At 38.9% G+C, this 18,180-nt stretch overlaps 2 protein-coding genes and 1 long non-coding RNA gene across 3 annotated transcripts in view; all 3 read right to left on the bottom strand.

Annotated features, from left to right (window-relative positions):
• The window catches only part of smg6 (SMG6 nonsense mediated mRNA decay factor), a 33,774-nt gene extending 27,205 nt beyond the window's left edge, over positions 1-6,569 (bottom strand). The window contains exon 1 of the mRNA XM_067397698.1: positions 47-6,569. The gene's annotated coding sequence lies outside the window, so the exon portion shown is untranslated. The remainder of the gene's footprint in view (positions 1-46) is intronic.
• Positions 6,570-6,977: 408 nt separating this feature from the next.
• LOC137028650 (uncharacterized) lies at positions 6,978-9,193 on the bottom strand. Its single transcript, XR_010896185.1, has 2 exons — positions 8,810-9,193; positions 6,978-8,720 (listed from the first exon to the last, which is right to left on the bottom strand). It is a non-coding gene; the product is annotated as an uncharacterized lncRNA (long non-coding RNA).
• Positions 9,194-16,315: 7,122 nt separating this feature from the next.
• Positions 16,316-17,887, bottom strand: ovca2 (OVCA2 serine hydrolase domain containing). Its single transcript, XM_067399193.1, has 2 exons — positions 17,531-17,887; positions 16,316-16,989 (listed from the first exon to the last, which is right to left on the bottom strand). Exons 1-2 carry the CDS (start codon positions 17,694-17,696, stop codon positions 16,472-16,474), a joined length of 684 nt encoding a protein of 227 aa, XP_067255294.1. The 5' UTR covers positions 17,697-17,887; the 3' UTR covers positions 16,316-16,471.
• Positions 17,888-18,180: the final 293 nt, after the last annotated feature.

The following is an 18,180-nucleotide window of genomic DNA, read 5'->3' as shown; positions in this document are numbered from 1 at the left end:
TGAATCAACTCCACACCACACCAACTAAATAAATTTATCCACTAACCATTCAGAAACGTCCAGATGCATTCCAAAAGTTGTAACTTCTTCCTGAGTCTCTCCATCTGTGTCTGACTCCGAGGCTGAACATTATTACTGACATTCGTCATTTTGGCTGCGTGAGATTCTCCAGCTTTGTTGTTGTTTACCAAACGAAGCACAAGCTGTTAAAGCTCTTCTGAAAAGGGGGCTGGGAACAGCAGCTCATTTGCATTTAAAGGGACACACACATAAATTGCATGTTTTTGCTCACACCCAAATAGGGGCAAATTTGACAAGCTATAATAAATTATCTGTGGGATATTTTGAGCTGACACATTTAACTTCACAGACACATCCTGGGGACACCAGAGACTTATATTACATCTTGTAAAAGGGGCATTATAGGTCCACTTTAAGGTTCAGATCAGAAAGCTAAAGCTAATCAACTGTACATTTTCACTTGAAAACTGAGCAGTGAACAGTTTTTCCTTCACATTTTATACTGTATTGTATTCTGTCACTGACTGCAACGTGGATGACGCACCCAAGATTTCACTCTTGCATATAGTGCAGTGATTTAATGTGTATCTTGTTAAAGAAATATGACTCTGTCGACAGTTATTGGCCACACTGAGGTTTCACAGCGGTCCAGATTGTTCTTTTGATGTATAATGAATGAACTTGTATCAGAGAGAGTGTGTGGATGGGTGTGGTAGGAGGAAAGAAATGTGTGCATTTGGGGGTCTGAAGGTGTGCATGTGTAAATGAAAGTGGGGGTGGAGGGGGTTTTACCAATCAGAACCCTCTTGCTTGTCCTTCTTTTTTCACTCGTTCTCTCCTGCAAACCTCATTATATGCAAGTCAGCCTTGCAATCAGAGAGAGAAAACACAAACTGGGCTCAGGCATGCAGGGATTTCTGCATGAGTCAGAGAAAGAGAGAGAGAGACGTGGTGGGTGGGAGGGGGTGAAAAAAGAAGGGAGGCAGAGGATAAGGGAGGGGGTGGGCTTTTTTTGTATTGATCCGAGTGCATTCTGTGTGGCGAATACAGAGCGAGACACAAAAAAGAAAAGTGAGAGGGGAGACAGAGATAGAGGGAGCAGTTACAGTCTCCAGACATCAAGTCTCGCCTTTTGAATCAATCTTCAGAAAATTCTGATATCATTATCGGCGTCACTAGCAAATTGAGGAACATCTGCAAACGCGGGGAGAGAAACAATACAGTGACAACGTGGAGAGATGCGAGAAGCAGGGAGAAAGAAAAGGGAGAGAGGGAGGGAGGTGACAGTTTCTGTGGGGGCGATTACATTGGAGAGGGAGGAAGAGAGCAGGATGAGAAGGGTGGGCGGAAGTGACAACGAAATAGAGAGCAAGAGAGAGAGAGGAGATAACAAAATTCAGTATCTCTTCTTGTTATTTTTAACGAAAGCTTTAACAAACAGTGCATTGCAAAATATGCCCACACATGTGACCAAAAATCTGTTACATTTCTCTTTGAAATTGAGCATGCATACATTTTCATCCACGTTAATGATCTACGACAATCCTACATCTGTGTTTTAAAAACGAGGACATTTGAAGGTCAGGATGTTCTAGAAACAAATCACATGCTATCGGAGGGAGTCTACGGTGTACAGTCCAAAAAAACTTCTCACAGCTGGAGGAAAGTCATAAACAAATACGAATAAACTAAGCAAAAGACGGAGGGATGCAAAGAGTAGGCAGAGATGACAAAAAAAAAAAGGAGCTCTGATGAGGAGATGGGCCTCTGAAAATAGAAGCGGAAGTAAACGCAGCCTCCCAAAGACTCTTCCCACTCAGCGTCTAAGAGAGTTATTTTCTGTCCTATGCTCTGAAATAAGAGAAATTGAATCCGGCAGTGAGCTTCCTGCAATCGGTGAAGTGTGCGTTTCGCTCTGAATTCAAAAAGGAAGGCATGTGTTCACCCCAAATGCCCTGTTGAATATCAGAAAGGGTTCTGTAAAATAACTAGATTCTTGTTTTATTAAACAGACGGGATCTCCAAAACCACAGAGCTAACAAATGTTTGAGTATTGCACTGCTTAAGTCAAAAGTCCAGTTGAATAAATTTGTCTTTTTGTTTTAGTTGTGGTTTTGCCTGGTTTCTCCTAAGGTTTTTTTTCTCCATTTTAACACCTATTTGCCACTTGTTTGCCACCTGATGTCACCTGTTGGAGTTTGGGTTCCTTGCCTCTGTCGCCTTTGGCTTGCTTAGTTGGGGACACTTGACTTGACATTTGATATTCAGCAGTGCTTTGGTCTGCCTGCATTGACACTATTCTTTAAGAGCTGCTGTGCAGCCAAAATAATATACCAGTTGTCAATGTAAAGCTGCTTTGACACAATCTACATTGTAAAAAGCACTATATAAATAAAGGTGACTTGATTGACTTGACTTTTTTATATTTGTTTATTAAAAAATAGTTCAAATAATTCCTATAATATTTTTGTGAATTATGTCCTCCAAACTAACATTACAATATCATATTTATGATAATTTTGGATAAACAAGTGAACACAATAAAATGGTATTATACATTCAGGCAAGAGTCAACAATATAATGATGGTATACACTCTAAATAATGCTGGGTTAAAAACAACCCGAGTTGGGTTGAAAATGGACAAACCCAGCAATTGCGTTGTTTTAACCCAGTGGTTGGGTTAAATGTTAGTCCAACATGCTGGGCAGTTTTATTTAACTCAACTATTGAATTACTATATGGCTGGTTTAAAATGAACCCAAAATAAAAATCAGGCACACAATTAGAGGTAACAATAATAATCAAAAGGTGAACATTCATTAATAAGCAATTTAATTTCCAATATATTTTTGGGTTAGATTTAAGCAAGCAATACAGTCATTTTAAAACAATAGTTGAGTTAAATAAACTCAGCAGGCTGTGCAAACATTTATCGCTGGGTTTGTCCATTTTCAACCTAACTTGGGTCGTTTTTTACCTTCAAACCGAAAGGTTGAACTGTGTTCTCAAGACAAAGGAATTTTAAGTGAATGTCAGATTTGGGCAAGTTGTCACATTTATGTCAGTGGAGTTTTATACAGTTGATTAATTAAAATATGTGTTGGTTTGTTTGTATGGTTTTCATTGCGACTACTTACCCCATATACTGTACCTGTACTGTACTTACCCCATATACTGTGCCAATATTAAAAGATATATCTTGGTAGCTTCTTGCTAGGAAAAAAATATTTATAAATGGGCCAAATAATGTCTTTATTAAAATCTATCAATGCAAAAAAGGGTCGTTTTAGGGTCGGTGAGTCGCTGTGGCAAGCATAGCAAACGGTCTTATGTGTGAGTTGGCAGTAAGTTGTTAAAACAAGTCATTCTTGTTTAAATCATATCTTCTCAGCTATAATATTCTAAACAAGTTAATATGAGCACAGCGAAAGTTAGAAAAACTGCAAACTTCCTCAGGGACGTACCCTTTGCGGGGGCACGCGGTGTATTCCGCTGTCTTGATCATCCCACGTTCAAGAGGGAGAATACGAGCTACCCGTCTGACACGTGCGTTACGTCTCAGGGTTCCCCAAGTCACTATCCACAATTGGTCATGAGGACGTAGACTACCGGTTGTACGCATTTGCGTGCTCTCGGCGCACTTAGAGACTTCGAATCGAGTTACTCTTGTATTGATTTCAAAAGGCTGATCATTCCACTGCAGCTATGAGTGCTTTCCATTGACGTCTGTCTGAATATCTAAACGCGAAACGCACTCGAGAATGAATCAGCGACGCGATCCGTTGAGGGCTTGTCGACATTCTGCGCGCTATGTGATTGAAATCGGTTTATTACTACAGCCGAATGGCTTTCGACATCTATGCCGCATCAAACATAAGAAATTAGACAGCAAGAATGTTCCGTTCTTGCAGGAAAAAAGGGCGTCTGCACTGAAACGCTATGCTGTGGGGTGAATGGCGCGCGAGGAATCACGACTCACGCGCTTACGCGGGATAATAAATATAAAAATGTACATTTTATTTTCATTAAACTATATTAAATATACAGTATGTATAAATGTAATGAAAATAAAAAGAAAGCTTAACTAACATTACATATATGCTTTTGTTCAATCTGCTCCAAGCGTGGAGGAGACTGAGGGTGGCACTTATATCTGTAACTTATGTATTTTTGTGTCTCAAACTTTAATATTAGGCTATATTTCCATATATATCAAATAAAGTAGTTTACAAACCCACAACTTGTCCCTTTAACCGTGTAAATTCATATCTAATACAAAAAGGGCTTAACAACTAAAACTGTGGGATCAAATGTAGGTGTTCAATATTATTATCATTACATCCCTCCATTCATTTTAAACAATTTAATCCAAAAGAGCAAATAAACATGGACACAAGTACAAATATATAAAACAAAGACTAACAAATCTTAAACAACAGACTTACAATAGTTTTGGTAAATGTGGCCAATACAATGTCACATTTTGTGCAATCTTGGGTCAAGTAGAAGTACATCCGAAAGTGTTACAATATGATATTTCAAGCCACTTTACACATAAGGCTGAAAAGATTGTGTGGATGTTTTATATTGGTTTAAACGAGAACCTGATGATTCAGGTGACAGTTGTCATCTAACATCATTTAATATCTCAAATTATAGTAAAATGTTGTTTGGATGTTATATATTGGTTTAAACGAGAACCTGATGATTCAGGTGATAGTTGTCATCTAACATCATTTAATATCTCAAATTATAGTAAAATGTTGTTTGGATGTTATATATTGGTTTAAACGAGAACCTGATGATTCAGATGATAGTTCTGTCATTTAACAATCATTAACACCTAAATCAGACGGATTTGAAATTATACTTTCTTTACATAATGCACACATCTGTACACAAGTCTTCTGGTTGAGATAAATATTATTATTTCATTATTATTATTATTTTCTTAATCTTACTAAATGTTCTTCTTGTGTTATATATGTATGTATGTATGGATGGATGGATGAATGTAGCTCCTGGACACCACAACAAATTCCTTGTCTGTTTGCACACTTGGCGCATAAAGCTCACTCTATTTTCTATACTTTTTAAACTAATGGTGCAAGCTTTCCTGGCCTCCCTTACATCAAAACTAGCATTGAATAATCATTTGTTGGCCCTGATCGTATTAGCCATATTTTCAGTCTTGAGAGTTTAACAGGCAGGTTAAGAAAAAGGAACAAGCTATATATAATCGTTCTTTGCTCGTTTGACTGAGCATTGTGAGACTCCCAACTCTCCTTGGTCTTTATAAATAGCAGCCCCGTTGACAAAATTCCGTCAATGACGTAGTGCACGCGCGTAGTTGAGTAGGTGATGCTTTTTAGTGAATGAGTCCCCCTCCCTCTCCAGCTTACTAGTACTATCAGATCTCTATAAAAAGCGCACGGTAGATGGAAAAGCGCTTGAGAGCTGCTTGTTTCTACCAGGAAAAAGAAGACGAGTCAGACAGTGGTCCATATGGAGACACTCAGGCGAGAAAGAACTTCTCATTACGCAGTACACCGTGCCATCCTACTGGAGCGCCAACATCTAATAGACGAGGTACTAGAAAACGGACAGCCGCCATAAATTCGACTGCATTTTTGACGAGGACTCCAATATTTCAAGGTAAGTGTGATTTGACACTGTTTGGTTGAAAATGGCACAGTGACAGCCTGGAAGCTCATTTAGAAATGACTTAAAGGTTGCCAAATACAAGTCTTAGAAGTTTTTTCCCCCCCACAGATAATATTTTTATGCGTGTTTATTAAAAGATTTACGGCATATTGCAGACGACCTGAAACTTACTGCAGTGTGACTCACTTTTTTCGCACGTGGGCAGCATGAAGACCCTTTAAAAAGAAAAGTCCAATTGACAATGCTGTTGGTGCTGAAAAAGCATGCTTTCGCAAGTTAAATTAAACAATGTTTGTTTTTGTTAAAGAAACTTCCTATCGTGAAATGAATTTATGAATTTATCATTGAAAAGCCAGTTGCTTCATTGTGTACTGACTATTCGGGAATTACAAACATAGGCTACATATATTTGGAATTAATATGTGTTTGTATTTAGTAGCTGAATGTAGCTGGAAACTCTCTGGTGAATGTGAGACGCCGGGAGATTTCCGGTAGAGATGAATGTCGTCGTCGATTTTGGTAGAAGAAAACAACAACAACATTCAAATATCATGGCAATTATTCCATATAATAGGCTTCGAAATAATAATAATAATAAAAAAACGCACGTTTGTAGTCATATAAACTATTTCTCCCGCCGTTTATCTGAACAGGAGCAGAAACGCTCCCTCAGTGTCCTCGTTTAAAGAGACGGAGACTCACCTCACACTAAGTAACGACGAAGCAGTCAACCTAAAAACGCATATTTGTAAGTGAAAAAACAAGCACAAAGTCGCTTATAATAACTAGACGTGGCAACACTCCCCCTACCCTATCTTTCCGGTTGATGCCCTCGTACCTCCACTAACCATCGTTTTATTTTTGCCCTTCTATTCAACAAAGTCGTTTTTTTTTTTGTTTACACCCACCCCTCCTTCCTCCCCTCTTGACTGTATGCTATGAATTTCCTTCCTACCTAACGTTTCCGTTCACCTTTTTTTTTCCACACTAATTCTGTGACGTGTATTCAGGCGTTGAAGTCAGGTCTGCGTCACTCTTGCGCACTTTGCAGATGATTCGTAGTCACCTACTGTAACCCTTTAAAGAGACAGCGCGCGCTCAGCTACAAACACACACACACACACACACACACACACACACACACACACACACACACACACACACACACACACACACACACACACACACACAAATGACTGCAGCACAAACCTTTTATTTTTCGCGGGGGTGTTAAAGAAGGGAGTGGGCGTTCATTGACGACGACACCTTTATTCATTCTTTGTAAATGAATGACTGTAGCCTAAAAATCAAACGACACTAACGACCAATATTTTGAGTAGATGAAACAAAATGTATTTTAACTCTTAAAGGAACAGTGCACACAAAAATGATTATGATAATTATTTACTTACCCTTATTTGATTTATTTTCATGTGAAACTCAAAAGGAGATGTTTGGCACAATATCAGTCAGCATTCACTGTAATTGTATGTACAAATATGCTATGGAAGTGAATGGTGACTGAGGTTGTCAGTTCTTTATGTTCATTTTAGAGCAAACTATATTATTGTCTTTAATAACTTAATCAGTCATAACCATAATGCTGTGAAAAATACCTAGGACTGCTATATTAAATGGGCTGTTAAAAATGTAAATTAAAGCAGAGTAAAACTGTTTCAGCACCATGGACAGCGGTTGGTGTTTTGTCAAGGCCACTTCCTCCTTTCTTAAAAATTCAACACAGTTAAGCAGTCAAACTTTGGTCTCCCAGTAAGAGCCACTAAAATAAATGAGGGTTAGGTGTAATAAAATATAACTGAAAAAAACGTCTAGTAATGGAACGACTTTCAAAAGCATTCAGCCCAGCATCTACGTCACTGACCCAGCAGCGGTGCTCATGGGAATCAATGTTCCTGAGAACATTCTGCTTGGGCAAACCGTGACCCTTCTAATGAAATATACCGTGTTCTGCATCATTTTTTTTTTTTTAAATCTATACAGTACACCTTATACCTATTCTAGGTGTTTAATAAATCCTGTTTTTGTAACACTTCTCTTCAATTGCAGTAGCTGTTCTATCTCTCCATCAGTGAGCTCAACACTTCCAGGTCTTGCCCAGCATGGCTGAGTCTTTGCCAGTATGCCAGCACTTCATGACCTTGGCTCTAGACTGCTTACTGCTTATGGAGTCCAACAGTACAGTAACAGTCTACAGTCATGGCTACTGAAGTCTGGCTCCAGCATCGCAAATACACATTTAAACACCAGATTTAGCCTATAATCTGAATAACTTGGGTTGGATTTCATAGGAGACGCTGTGAAAATGTGCACGCACACATACATCAGAAATTCTCGGCTGTGACGGCAAACAGTTGTGTCTATCTGAGCCTGTATTGGGGGAGTCCTGTGCTATGGAGGCTTGGCGTTTCATCTAACAAGCCAATAGGATCGCACTATTTCCAGTTACCATGCCAACACCCCCTCATCCCTACCTCTGCTGTCTCCATGGTGACCGTGGCTTTAGATTGTTACTGTAGCGATGGCACGTGGTAACAGTCTACAGCCATGGTCGCCAAGGGGCAGGTGTTATAGCGACAACTGGAAGTGTAATTGTGACTAGCAGGCTTAATTATGTTTCATGTGCGTGACCAAAACTGTAACATGCTGAGGATTTGCTAGGAAGAACTTGCAGAATGATTTGGTTTCGGAAAGTAGGTCAAAGTCTCACTTTATTTATTTATATCTTTCCCTCCTTTTGAAACTCTATTGAAAGAGCAGATGTGAATGTAAACATGTTTTTCTCCATATTTGCCTGTACATGTTTTTGATTTGTGACTAAAAACTTTATTATTAACACAACATACATTAAACACTTCAATACAGATTCTTTTTTCTGCTGTAATTGATTCATGTACTGTACCAGAATATACAATTATTTCACTCTAATGTTTTCCTGATGATTCACCCTGATGGCCAAGTGATTCATTCTAATGCGGAGTGCCAATGATTGCTCCTTTTTTTCCAGACAATTTCCTGTGGAACAGGGAGAAGCAGTTTCAATTAGGATAGAGTGACAGAATATGTTTAATGTGTAATTGATGAAAGCCATGCTTTTTTTTTACCGGTTCCAGTGCCATCTGGGACAGCAGGACAGGTGTTTTTGGTAAATTCAGTGAGTAATTAACATTAAATTAACAGGGATGTCTTGTCTAAATGAGTTTTGATCTGCAGAAATGTTTAGTGGTGTGCAATAGAATATGGACCGAATGCTAAAGGAATAGCAGTCACATGTCGCCCTCTGGAGGAGAGAGATTGTAGTTGCACAAAACAATCTGTGGGCCATTGTTGTGCAAGTATGAGAAAGCAATTCAAAAATTAAATTACATAAGATCTCAGCATTCAAAGACAATGTACCATGTTCTGATTATAATATTTTAAATGATGCCAGATTTATTAATTAAATTGGGCTGGATGCAGATCTTTTTAAGCATTATTGAATAATGTTTGCCCAGGTAAAATAAAAATAAAAATTATATATTATATATATTTATTATATATATATATATATATATATATATATATATATATATATATATATATATATATATATATATATATATATATATATATATGGTCCAAATCTTGTTGATCATTACATTTTCAGAATTTGCCAGATGGCAATAAATAAGATTATTAATAAATAAATTATTTTCTAGCTTCTGTATTATTCAAGCTTTCTTTTTCTAACTTTCTGAATATTGTTGCCTCTTGTATGCTAATCTTGTGACATTCCTCATTTGTTTCTAGATGATTAAATGTAAATGATCTTCCAAAACAAAGTGAATACTTTGAAACAATGTGATGAGATGTCGAAAGAGACTCTTTTCCCTACAAGTAAGAGACCATGTGCTGATATTGGAACCTCAGCACATAAACTCTTACTGTTCAGGGCCAAGGGCATCATACAGGGACGGACACACACACACACACACTGATTCACAGCCTCTCTAAGAATTATTATTTACACATTCAGCCTCTAAAGAAGACAAACCTGGCACTGTCAGACATTTAAGCAGAAAAACAGAGAAAATAATGTAAGAGATCATCAGCAAATTGCACATGCATTGTCCTAATAAAGTGTTATTTACTTTTATTGTATTTTTTTAGATCAATAAATTCTATCCATTTTAAAAAGACAAACACCAATTGACCAGATGCATTAAAGGGTTAGTTCACCCAAAAATGAAAATTCTGTCATTAATTACTCACCCTCATATCGTTCCACACCCGTAAGACCTTCGTTCATCTTCAGAACACAAATGAAGATATTTTTGATAAAATCTGAGAAGTGTCTGACTTGTCCATAGACAGCAATTAAATCAACACTTTCAAGGTCCAGAAAGATACTAAAGACAGTTGTTGAACCTTAATTTTATGAAGCAACAAGAATGTCATTCTCTTAAATTTCTAGGACGAGTCATATACCTCTCGGATTTCATCAAAAATATCTTAATTTGTGTTCCGAAGATGAATGAAGGTCTTACGGGTGTTGAACGATATGAGGGTGAGTAATTAATGACAGAAATTTTCATTTTTGGGTGAACTAACCCTATAAAAGCAATGACTAGAAATGGAAAGTATAGTCGTTAATTCATCTCCACCTCCACTTGACCCAAATGTGCCCCTGTAACAACTAGATTCACAAGAAGGAACAGCCAAACCACAAGAATTTGAAGGTTTGTGTCCAGATCTAAGTATTTCCTCTTTACCAAAACCTTGTACTTCTTACCAACCATAGCCTAGAGAATTCCTGCAGCTCAGAAAGAAAGAAAGAAAGAAAGAAAGAAAGAAAGAAAAAGTCCATAAGAGAACTTTGGCTTATGGTGTGCACTGTCCACAAAAACAGGAAAACCAAGCAGCAGCAGCAGGACTGTGTTTGGATCAGACTGGAAATAAATAATAAGTAACTCAAGCCACACTCTGCTGGATGAATTCCTGGTTATAAGACACTGCCTGACCCTCTCAAAGTAAAAAACTTCAACATAGTCTCAAAACAAACCCACAACAATCCATAAACTCAGAATATTAAGCATTTTCAGCGAAAAAGTCCTTCATTTTACATACCGTCTCACTCTTTGTTTGTAAATATGCACCATGTGCTTCATGGCAGTGACATCATAGTTCTTTAGGTTAAATAATCTACTCCTGGGGAAACTCCCTCCACCCTCTCTGTCACTGCTGAGATCTGATTGGTCAGTCCGGCCACACCAGCAAAGCAGCTTCTTCGCACTGACCTCTTCACCAAAACAAATTTCCTGGAATTAACCTTCATCTGCTCTTCTGGGAAACCTCAGAAGTATTTTTCAGTCTTCTTCAAATATTATACAAGATTACATATAAATCTTTTGATTCATTTCACCTACAGTATGAATAAATAGGCCAACATATACATAGGCATAAACATATACAAATACATATTTATATATATAAAGACATCATATATGTATGTATTCATACTGTAGGCTACATAAACCTAATGATCACATTCATCACCTTCATTTTACCACAAAACATCTTTCAAATAAGACCTCGCGTGACTGTACAGCACAATACATACATGACTCCAACATCTGTGACTACTAGACACCCAAAACCATCACTTTTCCAAACGCACCACTCCTCAAAATCTCCCATAAAGATGTAGATTTCCAGAAAGATAAAAGTAAAAGTCCAGAAACAGTGTGATATAGTCCATATAGTCAGCTTTCAAAATGAGAGAACGCAAAAGATAGTTTAACGGCGCAGGATGAAACTACCGAGTCCTTCTACTCATATAAAAACACTCTGTAGCTCCGCCCACATTCTCAAAACCACGCCCTCCTCATTCCTCAGAGGAAAAAAAATACCTCCTGTTACTTTTAACACAGGTTGCTGGCATCATCCTGCCTTCTGCTATAGTATAGCCCACCAGAGGCAAAATATAGCCTGGTGCACCTCTCACACCCTTCTTTTCCAGACATTTCTTACACAACTCTCCCTCTCACCCCTAGCCACTACCGTTGCGTAAGTCCACGGATTCCTGAGGCCGGGAGTCACGGAGCTGTTGTAAAACTTACTGGCAAGAGGGAGTTTCTGTGTTTCTCCTCTTCTCTTGTCTTCCATTTATCAAAACCATGTGTCTGAGAGGAGAAAGAGACACGTGGCACCGAGAAGGAGAGAACGGGGAAAAAAAGACGAATGATGTGGGAGGGACTGACAGAAAGAGGGGAAAAACAAATGAAGGGGAAAATAAACAAGGCTGTAAAATTTGATCATTGACTTGGTAGTGGTAGTAATACAATAATATTTAAAAATGTATATCTATAGGCTATAATATAACAATTATAAAATAATTATATAAAAATAAATGGAATGAATGTAATTTAAGGGGACAAATGGGACTAAGTGGATCAGATACAGTTTTAGAAGAGCTGTATATAGCTACTGTATATTTCCTTCATAGAAAATAGTTGTCTTGGAGCACTTGTCAAGAACTTTGCTAATGTGCGTCGAAGACACAATGAAACCACAAATGTGTTTACCAGCAGTATGTTGACTTTCATAATTTACATAGGCAATAGTAGATGCAGTGTGAACTTAATAAAACAATAAATCACAACCCAATAGCTGTTTTTTGCCGTTTACAAGAATAAGAGAGGGATGGAGCCAGGGAGAGTGAGAAAAAAATAAAGGAACAGAGAGAGATCAGGTCATTAAAAGGAAAGGGAGGGTGTGGGGGCGATCTGGATACATTGGAAAGAGTGAGTGAGAAAAGAGGAGTGCTTTCCACAAACATCTGGAAATCATCATGAATGCAATCCTGGGCCGCCAAACTTTCTTTAAGCTACATGAGAACACAGAGTTCCCAATCTGACTGTGAACGCGCACAAACACACAGACACTGACAGAGAAATCAAAATGATAAACAGCTGCAGGGGGAAAACACGCTCACTAACGCCCCTACTGGAAACTGGAGGTACTGCATCTGTCAGCACTGTCCCACCCACTCACATGAATTACTTGACCAGGAGAGTTATTCCCACCACCAACAGGACTTTACAGCTCCAATAACACGTTTATTTCTATAGAAAAAATTATATAAGTTTAACAAATAATAAAATAAAATAATGATGAACATATCTGCTTTAACCGTAAAGTCAATAGTGTATCATATTCGGCATGCAAATGTCTAAAGCCTCTAAATTATCAATATGATAAAAACTTTGCTGAAAAACCTGTTGTAAACAAACTACTATTCTTTTTTAGAAAGTTTTATTTATTTATGATGAACCCAAACTGGACTGAAGCAACTTATGACTAGTTAATTATCTATACATCACTTTTTTTCTTTTAAAAAAAAAAGAGAATCAAATATGATACATCAGGATTTTGAGGAATGTTTATTTGTTCATCTCTCAATCATCTTTGTATTGTATTGTATTGCATTATATGTTTTGCCCCCACAATATAATCCACAGAGAATTGATCATAAAATTAAGCATTTAAATATCTTCTTACTAAGAGATATTATTGGGACATATAGAGTGACAACTAATATTTATATGCATTTTATGTAAGTAGTCTGCTATACTATAAAGATCTCATTGATTTACATTACATTGATTAAAAAAATGTTATGTTTAGGCCATATAAATATCAGCAACTGCACAATTGCACATTTTTTTCTAGATAAAATTAAGGTGTTTTTTCCTCTTTAAGTATGAGTTACAAATTTTCCTATATCATACTATATGAGCCATAAAGCCTGATGTATCAATTACGATACTCAACAAATATATATGTATATACATATTGGGAAAAATATCATGTTGGATATCTATATTGATATGGACTGGGTAATGTGTTAGGAACTAAAGGATGCCACATCGTTTGATGGAAATGAAAATTATCAACCTACAGAGGACTGAATTCAAAGACACCTTGAAAATCTAAGTGAAAAAATGATACAACAGGCTAGTCCATTTTGCTGAAATTTCTTTGCAGCAACTCAAAATGGTACTCAGTAGTTTGTATGGCCCCCACGTGCTTGTATCCATGTATCAATGTCCCAGAGGTGTTCTATTGGATTTAGGTCAGGTGAGCGTGGGGGCCAATTCCTTCATCCTCCAGGAACTGCCTGCATACTCTTGCCACATGAGGCCGGGCACTGTCGTGCACTAGGAGGAACCCAGGGCCCACTGCACCAGCGTAGGGTCTGACAATGGGTCCAAGGATTTCATCCCGATACCTAATGGCAGTCAGGGTGCCATTGTCTAACCTGTAGAGGTCTACAGGTTAGACAGGTCTACAGGTCTGTGCATTGCTCCATGGATATGCCTCCCCAGACCATCACTAACCCACCACCAAACTGATCATGCTGAATGATGTTACGGGTAGCATAACGTTCTCCATGGCTTCTCCAGACCCCTTCCCGTCTGTCACATATGCTCAGGGTGAACCTGCTCTCATCTGAAAAGCACAGTGGCTGACCTGCCAATACTGGTGTTCAATGGCAAAAGCCAATCGATCGCCACTGTGCCGGGCAGTGAGCACAGGGCCCACTAGAGGACGTCGGGCCCTCAGGCCACCCTCATGAAGTCTGTTTTACCCCTTTTCCACCAAGGCAGTTTGAGTGCTGGTTCGGAGCCAGAGCCTAGTTTCAAATCAGTTCTTTGTCTTTCGACACACAAAGCACCATCTCCGAACCAGGAAAAGTGGTTCGTAAGTAGCACTGAAACATTGCTGGGCTAGAAGTAAGAACCGGTTGTGTCAGGGCCTGGGGTTACCGTGACCAACAAGAAATTTGTGACCGCCATTTTTTGAAATAGCAGCTAATCGAGCTAATAGCAACTCAATTGTAATTACCGTCTATATACAAATTACGGCAAGCCGTGTTTGGATGCCTATGTAGGTTCGCAAAGCCATGCGCATCAATAGTAGCGAAACGTCCGCCATTGTTGATGGAAGGCTTGTTCGAGATGCATCAGAGCTGAGTGGATTGAGTGCTGCGGGTCCGTGGGAGCGTTTGTAGAGCATACGACTCCTTGAGCTTTTGGATCGTTCTGGGTGTGGCGATCGATCTGCGAGAAGCTGATGCATCTCGACCAAGCTTGGTGTGTTTGTGTTTGGCGCTGCCACATTAGCTTTGTTGTGAAATATGAGACATATACAGTGACATAAGACCTGGCTCTGTGCTTCTCTCTAGCCCGCGGAAAGGCAAACCTGTTCTTAGAAGGCTTGTCAGTTGAACCAACTCCGAACTGGCACTAGCACTAACTTTGAACTAGCACCTGGTTCGTGCTGGTGGAAAAGGGGTATTTCTGATTGTTTGGTCAGAGACATTCACACCAGTAGTCATTTTGTAGGGCTTTGGCAGTGCTCGTCATTTTCCTCCTTGCACAAAGCAGCAGATACCGGTCCTGCTGATGGGTTAAGGACCTTCTACAGCCCTGTCCAGCTCTCCTAGAGTAACTGCCTGTCTCCTGGAATCTCATCCATGTTCTTGAGACTGGGCTGGGAGACAGCAAACCTTCTGGCAATGGCACGTATTGATGTGCCATCCTTTGGGGATTTGGAGTGCCTGTGCAACCTTTGTAGGGTCCAGGTATCACCTCATGCTACCAGTAGTGACAATGCCCCTAGCCAAATGCAAAACTAGCAAAAAAACAGTCAGAAAAGATGATTAGGGAAAAATATGTCCTTGAAAAAAAAAGTGGCCTCCACCTGTAAAACCATTCCTATTTAGGGGTCGTCTCATTAGCCGTGTTTCCACTGCTGGGCCAAAGGCGGGCGTGCTAGTGCGTGCCAGGGCCGGTCGCGTTTCCACTGTCATTTCCGGGGCTTGATCGTGCCTCTTTGGTGCTTCCTCGGTGCCAAAGGCATGGGTTTTTCGGCCCACCGAAAACCTTGGTCCAAAGCGGGCCAGCTGAGGCTTGAGGCGCGGTCGAGGTGAAAGGCGAAGCTAATCGCAGTCAGGTGATGGTCTACATGCTGAAATGGGTTGGGTTGTGTTTGATCAAGGGAGGTGTGTTTAAGGGCGTTTTTTAGATCAGTGCTGCGGACCGACAGTGGAAACGCAACTTGATTTTGGCCTCGGTGCCTAAGGTCTGTGGCCATAGGCCCAGCCCGGCACGCTGTTAGCCCTGACTCGCACTGGCCCGACAGTGGAAAAGCGGCTATTGTTGCCCATCTAGTGCACCTGTTGTTAATTTCATTAACACCAAAGCAGCTGAAACTGATTAACAACCCCCTCTGCTACTTAACTGACCAGATCAATATCCCAGGAGTTTAACTGACTTGATGCTATTCTCTGATTAAAAAGTGTTCCTTTAATTTTTTGAGCAGTGTATATATTTTCTGAATATTACTTCATATGTCAGGCTTTACAGAGTTGCAACATAGACATCCATTATGTGTGCATTTCTGTAAATATTTTATATTTTACAAATTCAAGATAAAAATATTATATTAAATATTATATTTTATTTGTTTAATTTAGCCTAACTTGTTTTGAACCCACAAATATCCTTTAAACAGACACTGTCAACGATCTGGACAACAAATGAAACAGCACTGCATTCTTGTGAAAGTCTTTATTCAAGTAACCATTTCCCTGAGAACAGTGTAAAACATCCTTTTATTGACTTTTCAGTTTCCAAGACTTTTATAATGTAGCTATAATTCACTCAGTACATTTTATGTACACCTGATTTATTACAGAAACCCTCAGATATTATTTTATCCTCTTACTGAAACTTCTTGAGGAAGTCTTGGTATGTCTGCCTATGCGAGGATGCCGCCGGAACAAAGTGTCCACCAGGATGAAAGAGGATTTGAGCTCCATCAAATGCTGGCAGCAGATCTCGGCTCATCTCCTCTGGAATTACACGGTCATCCTGTCCAAACACATGCAGAGAGGGGATTGTTATTGCCGGTCCTTTGTAGAACCGCTGATGCTGGGAACAAGCACTGCGAAATCCGGCGACCAGGATGGCAAAGCGGAAATTGAAATCAGGCTGTAGTTTTTGTTCTTGCAGGGCACACAACATGGCCACAAGCGCAGCACCTTGACTAAAGCCCAGGATGCCATCGAAAGGGCCAAGATCCTTCACTGCAGTTTTCACAGCCTCTATACTCTCTTCCAGACCCAGGCTGCTCTCACACTCCTGTTTAGCATTAAAACTTCGTGCCTGGACATCAGAGAACCACCAGCCCCTCTGATCTTCTTCACCACTTCTGGCTGACTTCTCTGGTTCCTGATTGGCTGATTGCAGTTGTAAGATAAGATAGGAAGATTCAACAATGACACTTATGTTAGGAAATAGATCTAAATATTTATAAGCTTGAATGTATAATACCAGTCAAAGGTTTGGAATAATTAAGACTTTTTAATGTTTTTGAAAGAAGATTATTATGTTCATAAATATTAAGCAGTACAAATGTTTTCAGCATTGATAATAATAAAAAATGTTTCTTGAGCACCAAACCAGCCTATTAGAATGATTTCTGAAGATCATGTGACACTGAAAACTGGAGTAATGATGCTAAAAATTCTGCTTTGCCATCACATGAATAAATTGCATTTTAAAATATATTATAATAGAAAACAATTCTTTTAACTTGCAATAATATTGCACAATATAACTGTTTTTTAATCAAATAAATGTAGCCTTGGTGAGCAAATGACTTCTTTCAAAAGCATAAAAAACTTAATTATTCCAAACTTTTGACCGGTAGTGGACATATGATGCTAGGCAACCAATTAGGTTTTGAGGTACAGCAAATATAATCAGTTTTATACTCACTTTCGTTTTGAATCGCAGGAACTTGGTGTGGTGCACTAATATACACAAGCTCCACTTGTTTCTTTAATAGTTTGCGTAAAGCCCCTGTCTTCTCTCTAAAAGAGTTTCCATTCTGTCGATAACCATGAATACAGAGAATTCGAAGAGGAACCGCAGCTGTAGACATTATTAATAATCAAAGTTTTTGTAATTTTCTAGCTAGGCTACTCTCCAAACTTGAACAAGGCACGAGGCACCCAAACGAAAACGGACAAGCTGACTTAACACTAGCCTACAGAGTTTATTGAGTTATATTGTTTTAATAAATAAAATAACACCCATTTAAAAAGAAACTAAACTTGACATGTTTCCCTATTCTGCGACTGATTCATAACCGTGTGGAAACATAACCAATCAAGAGTTCCGCTTAGGGAAATATTATCCGCAACTTGTTTACCACTCAAGCTAGTACAAGCTAGCGCTAAAGCTATTTTATAAAATGTGTTTTTATGTTTTTGTTCAAGTGCGATTTCCATAAATTGTACATTATTGTTTTCCACAAATAGAAACAGAACTGTAGTTTCGAATTGAAACGCCAGGGGGCAAGCGTTCCCTAAAGAAATGTAAGAGTGTTCTCTCTAAGTTCTTGTCTTATTTTGATTGATTAAATG

The sequence above is a fragment of the Chanodichthys erythropterus genome, chromosome 10 (genome assembly GCF_024489055.1).
Source record: "Chanodichthys erythropterus isolate Z2021 chromosome 10, ASM2448905v1, whole genome shotgun sequence".
Taxonomy (NCBI): Eukaryota; Metazoa; Chordata; class Actinopteri; order Cypriniformes; family Xenocyprididae; genus Chanodichthys; species Chanodichthys erythropterus.
This window is presented reverse-complemented; position numbering and strand designations above follow the sequence as displayed.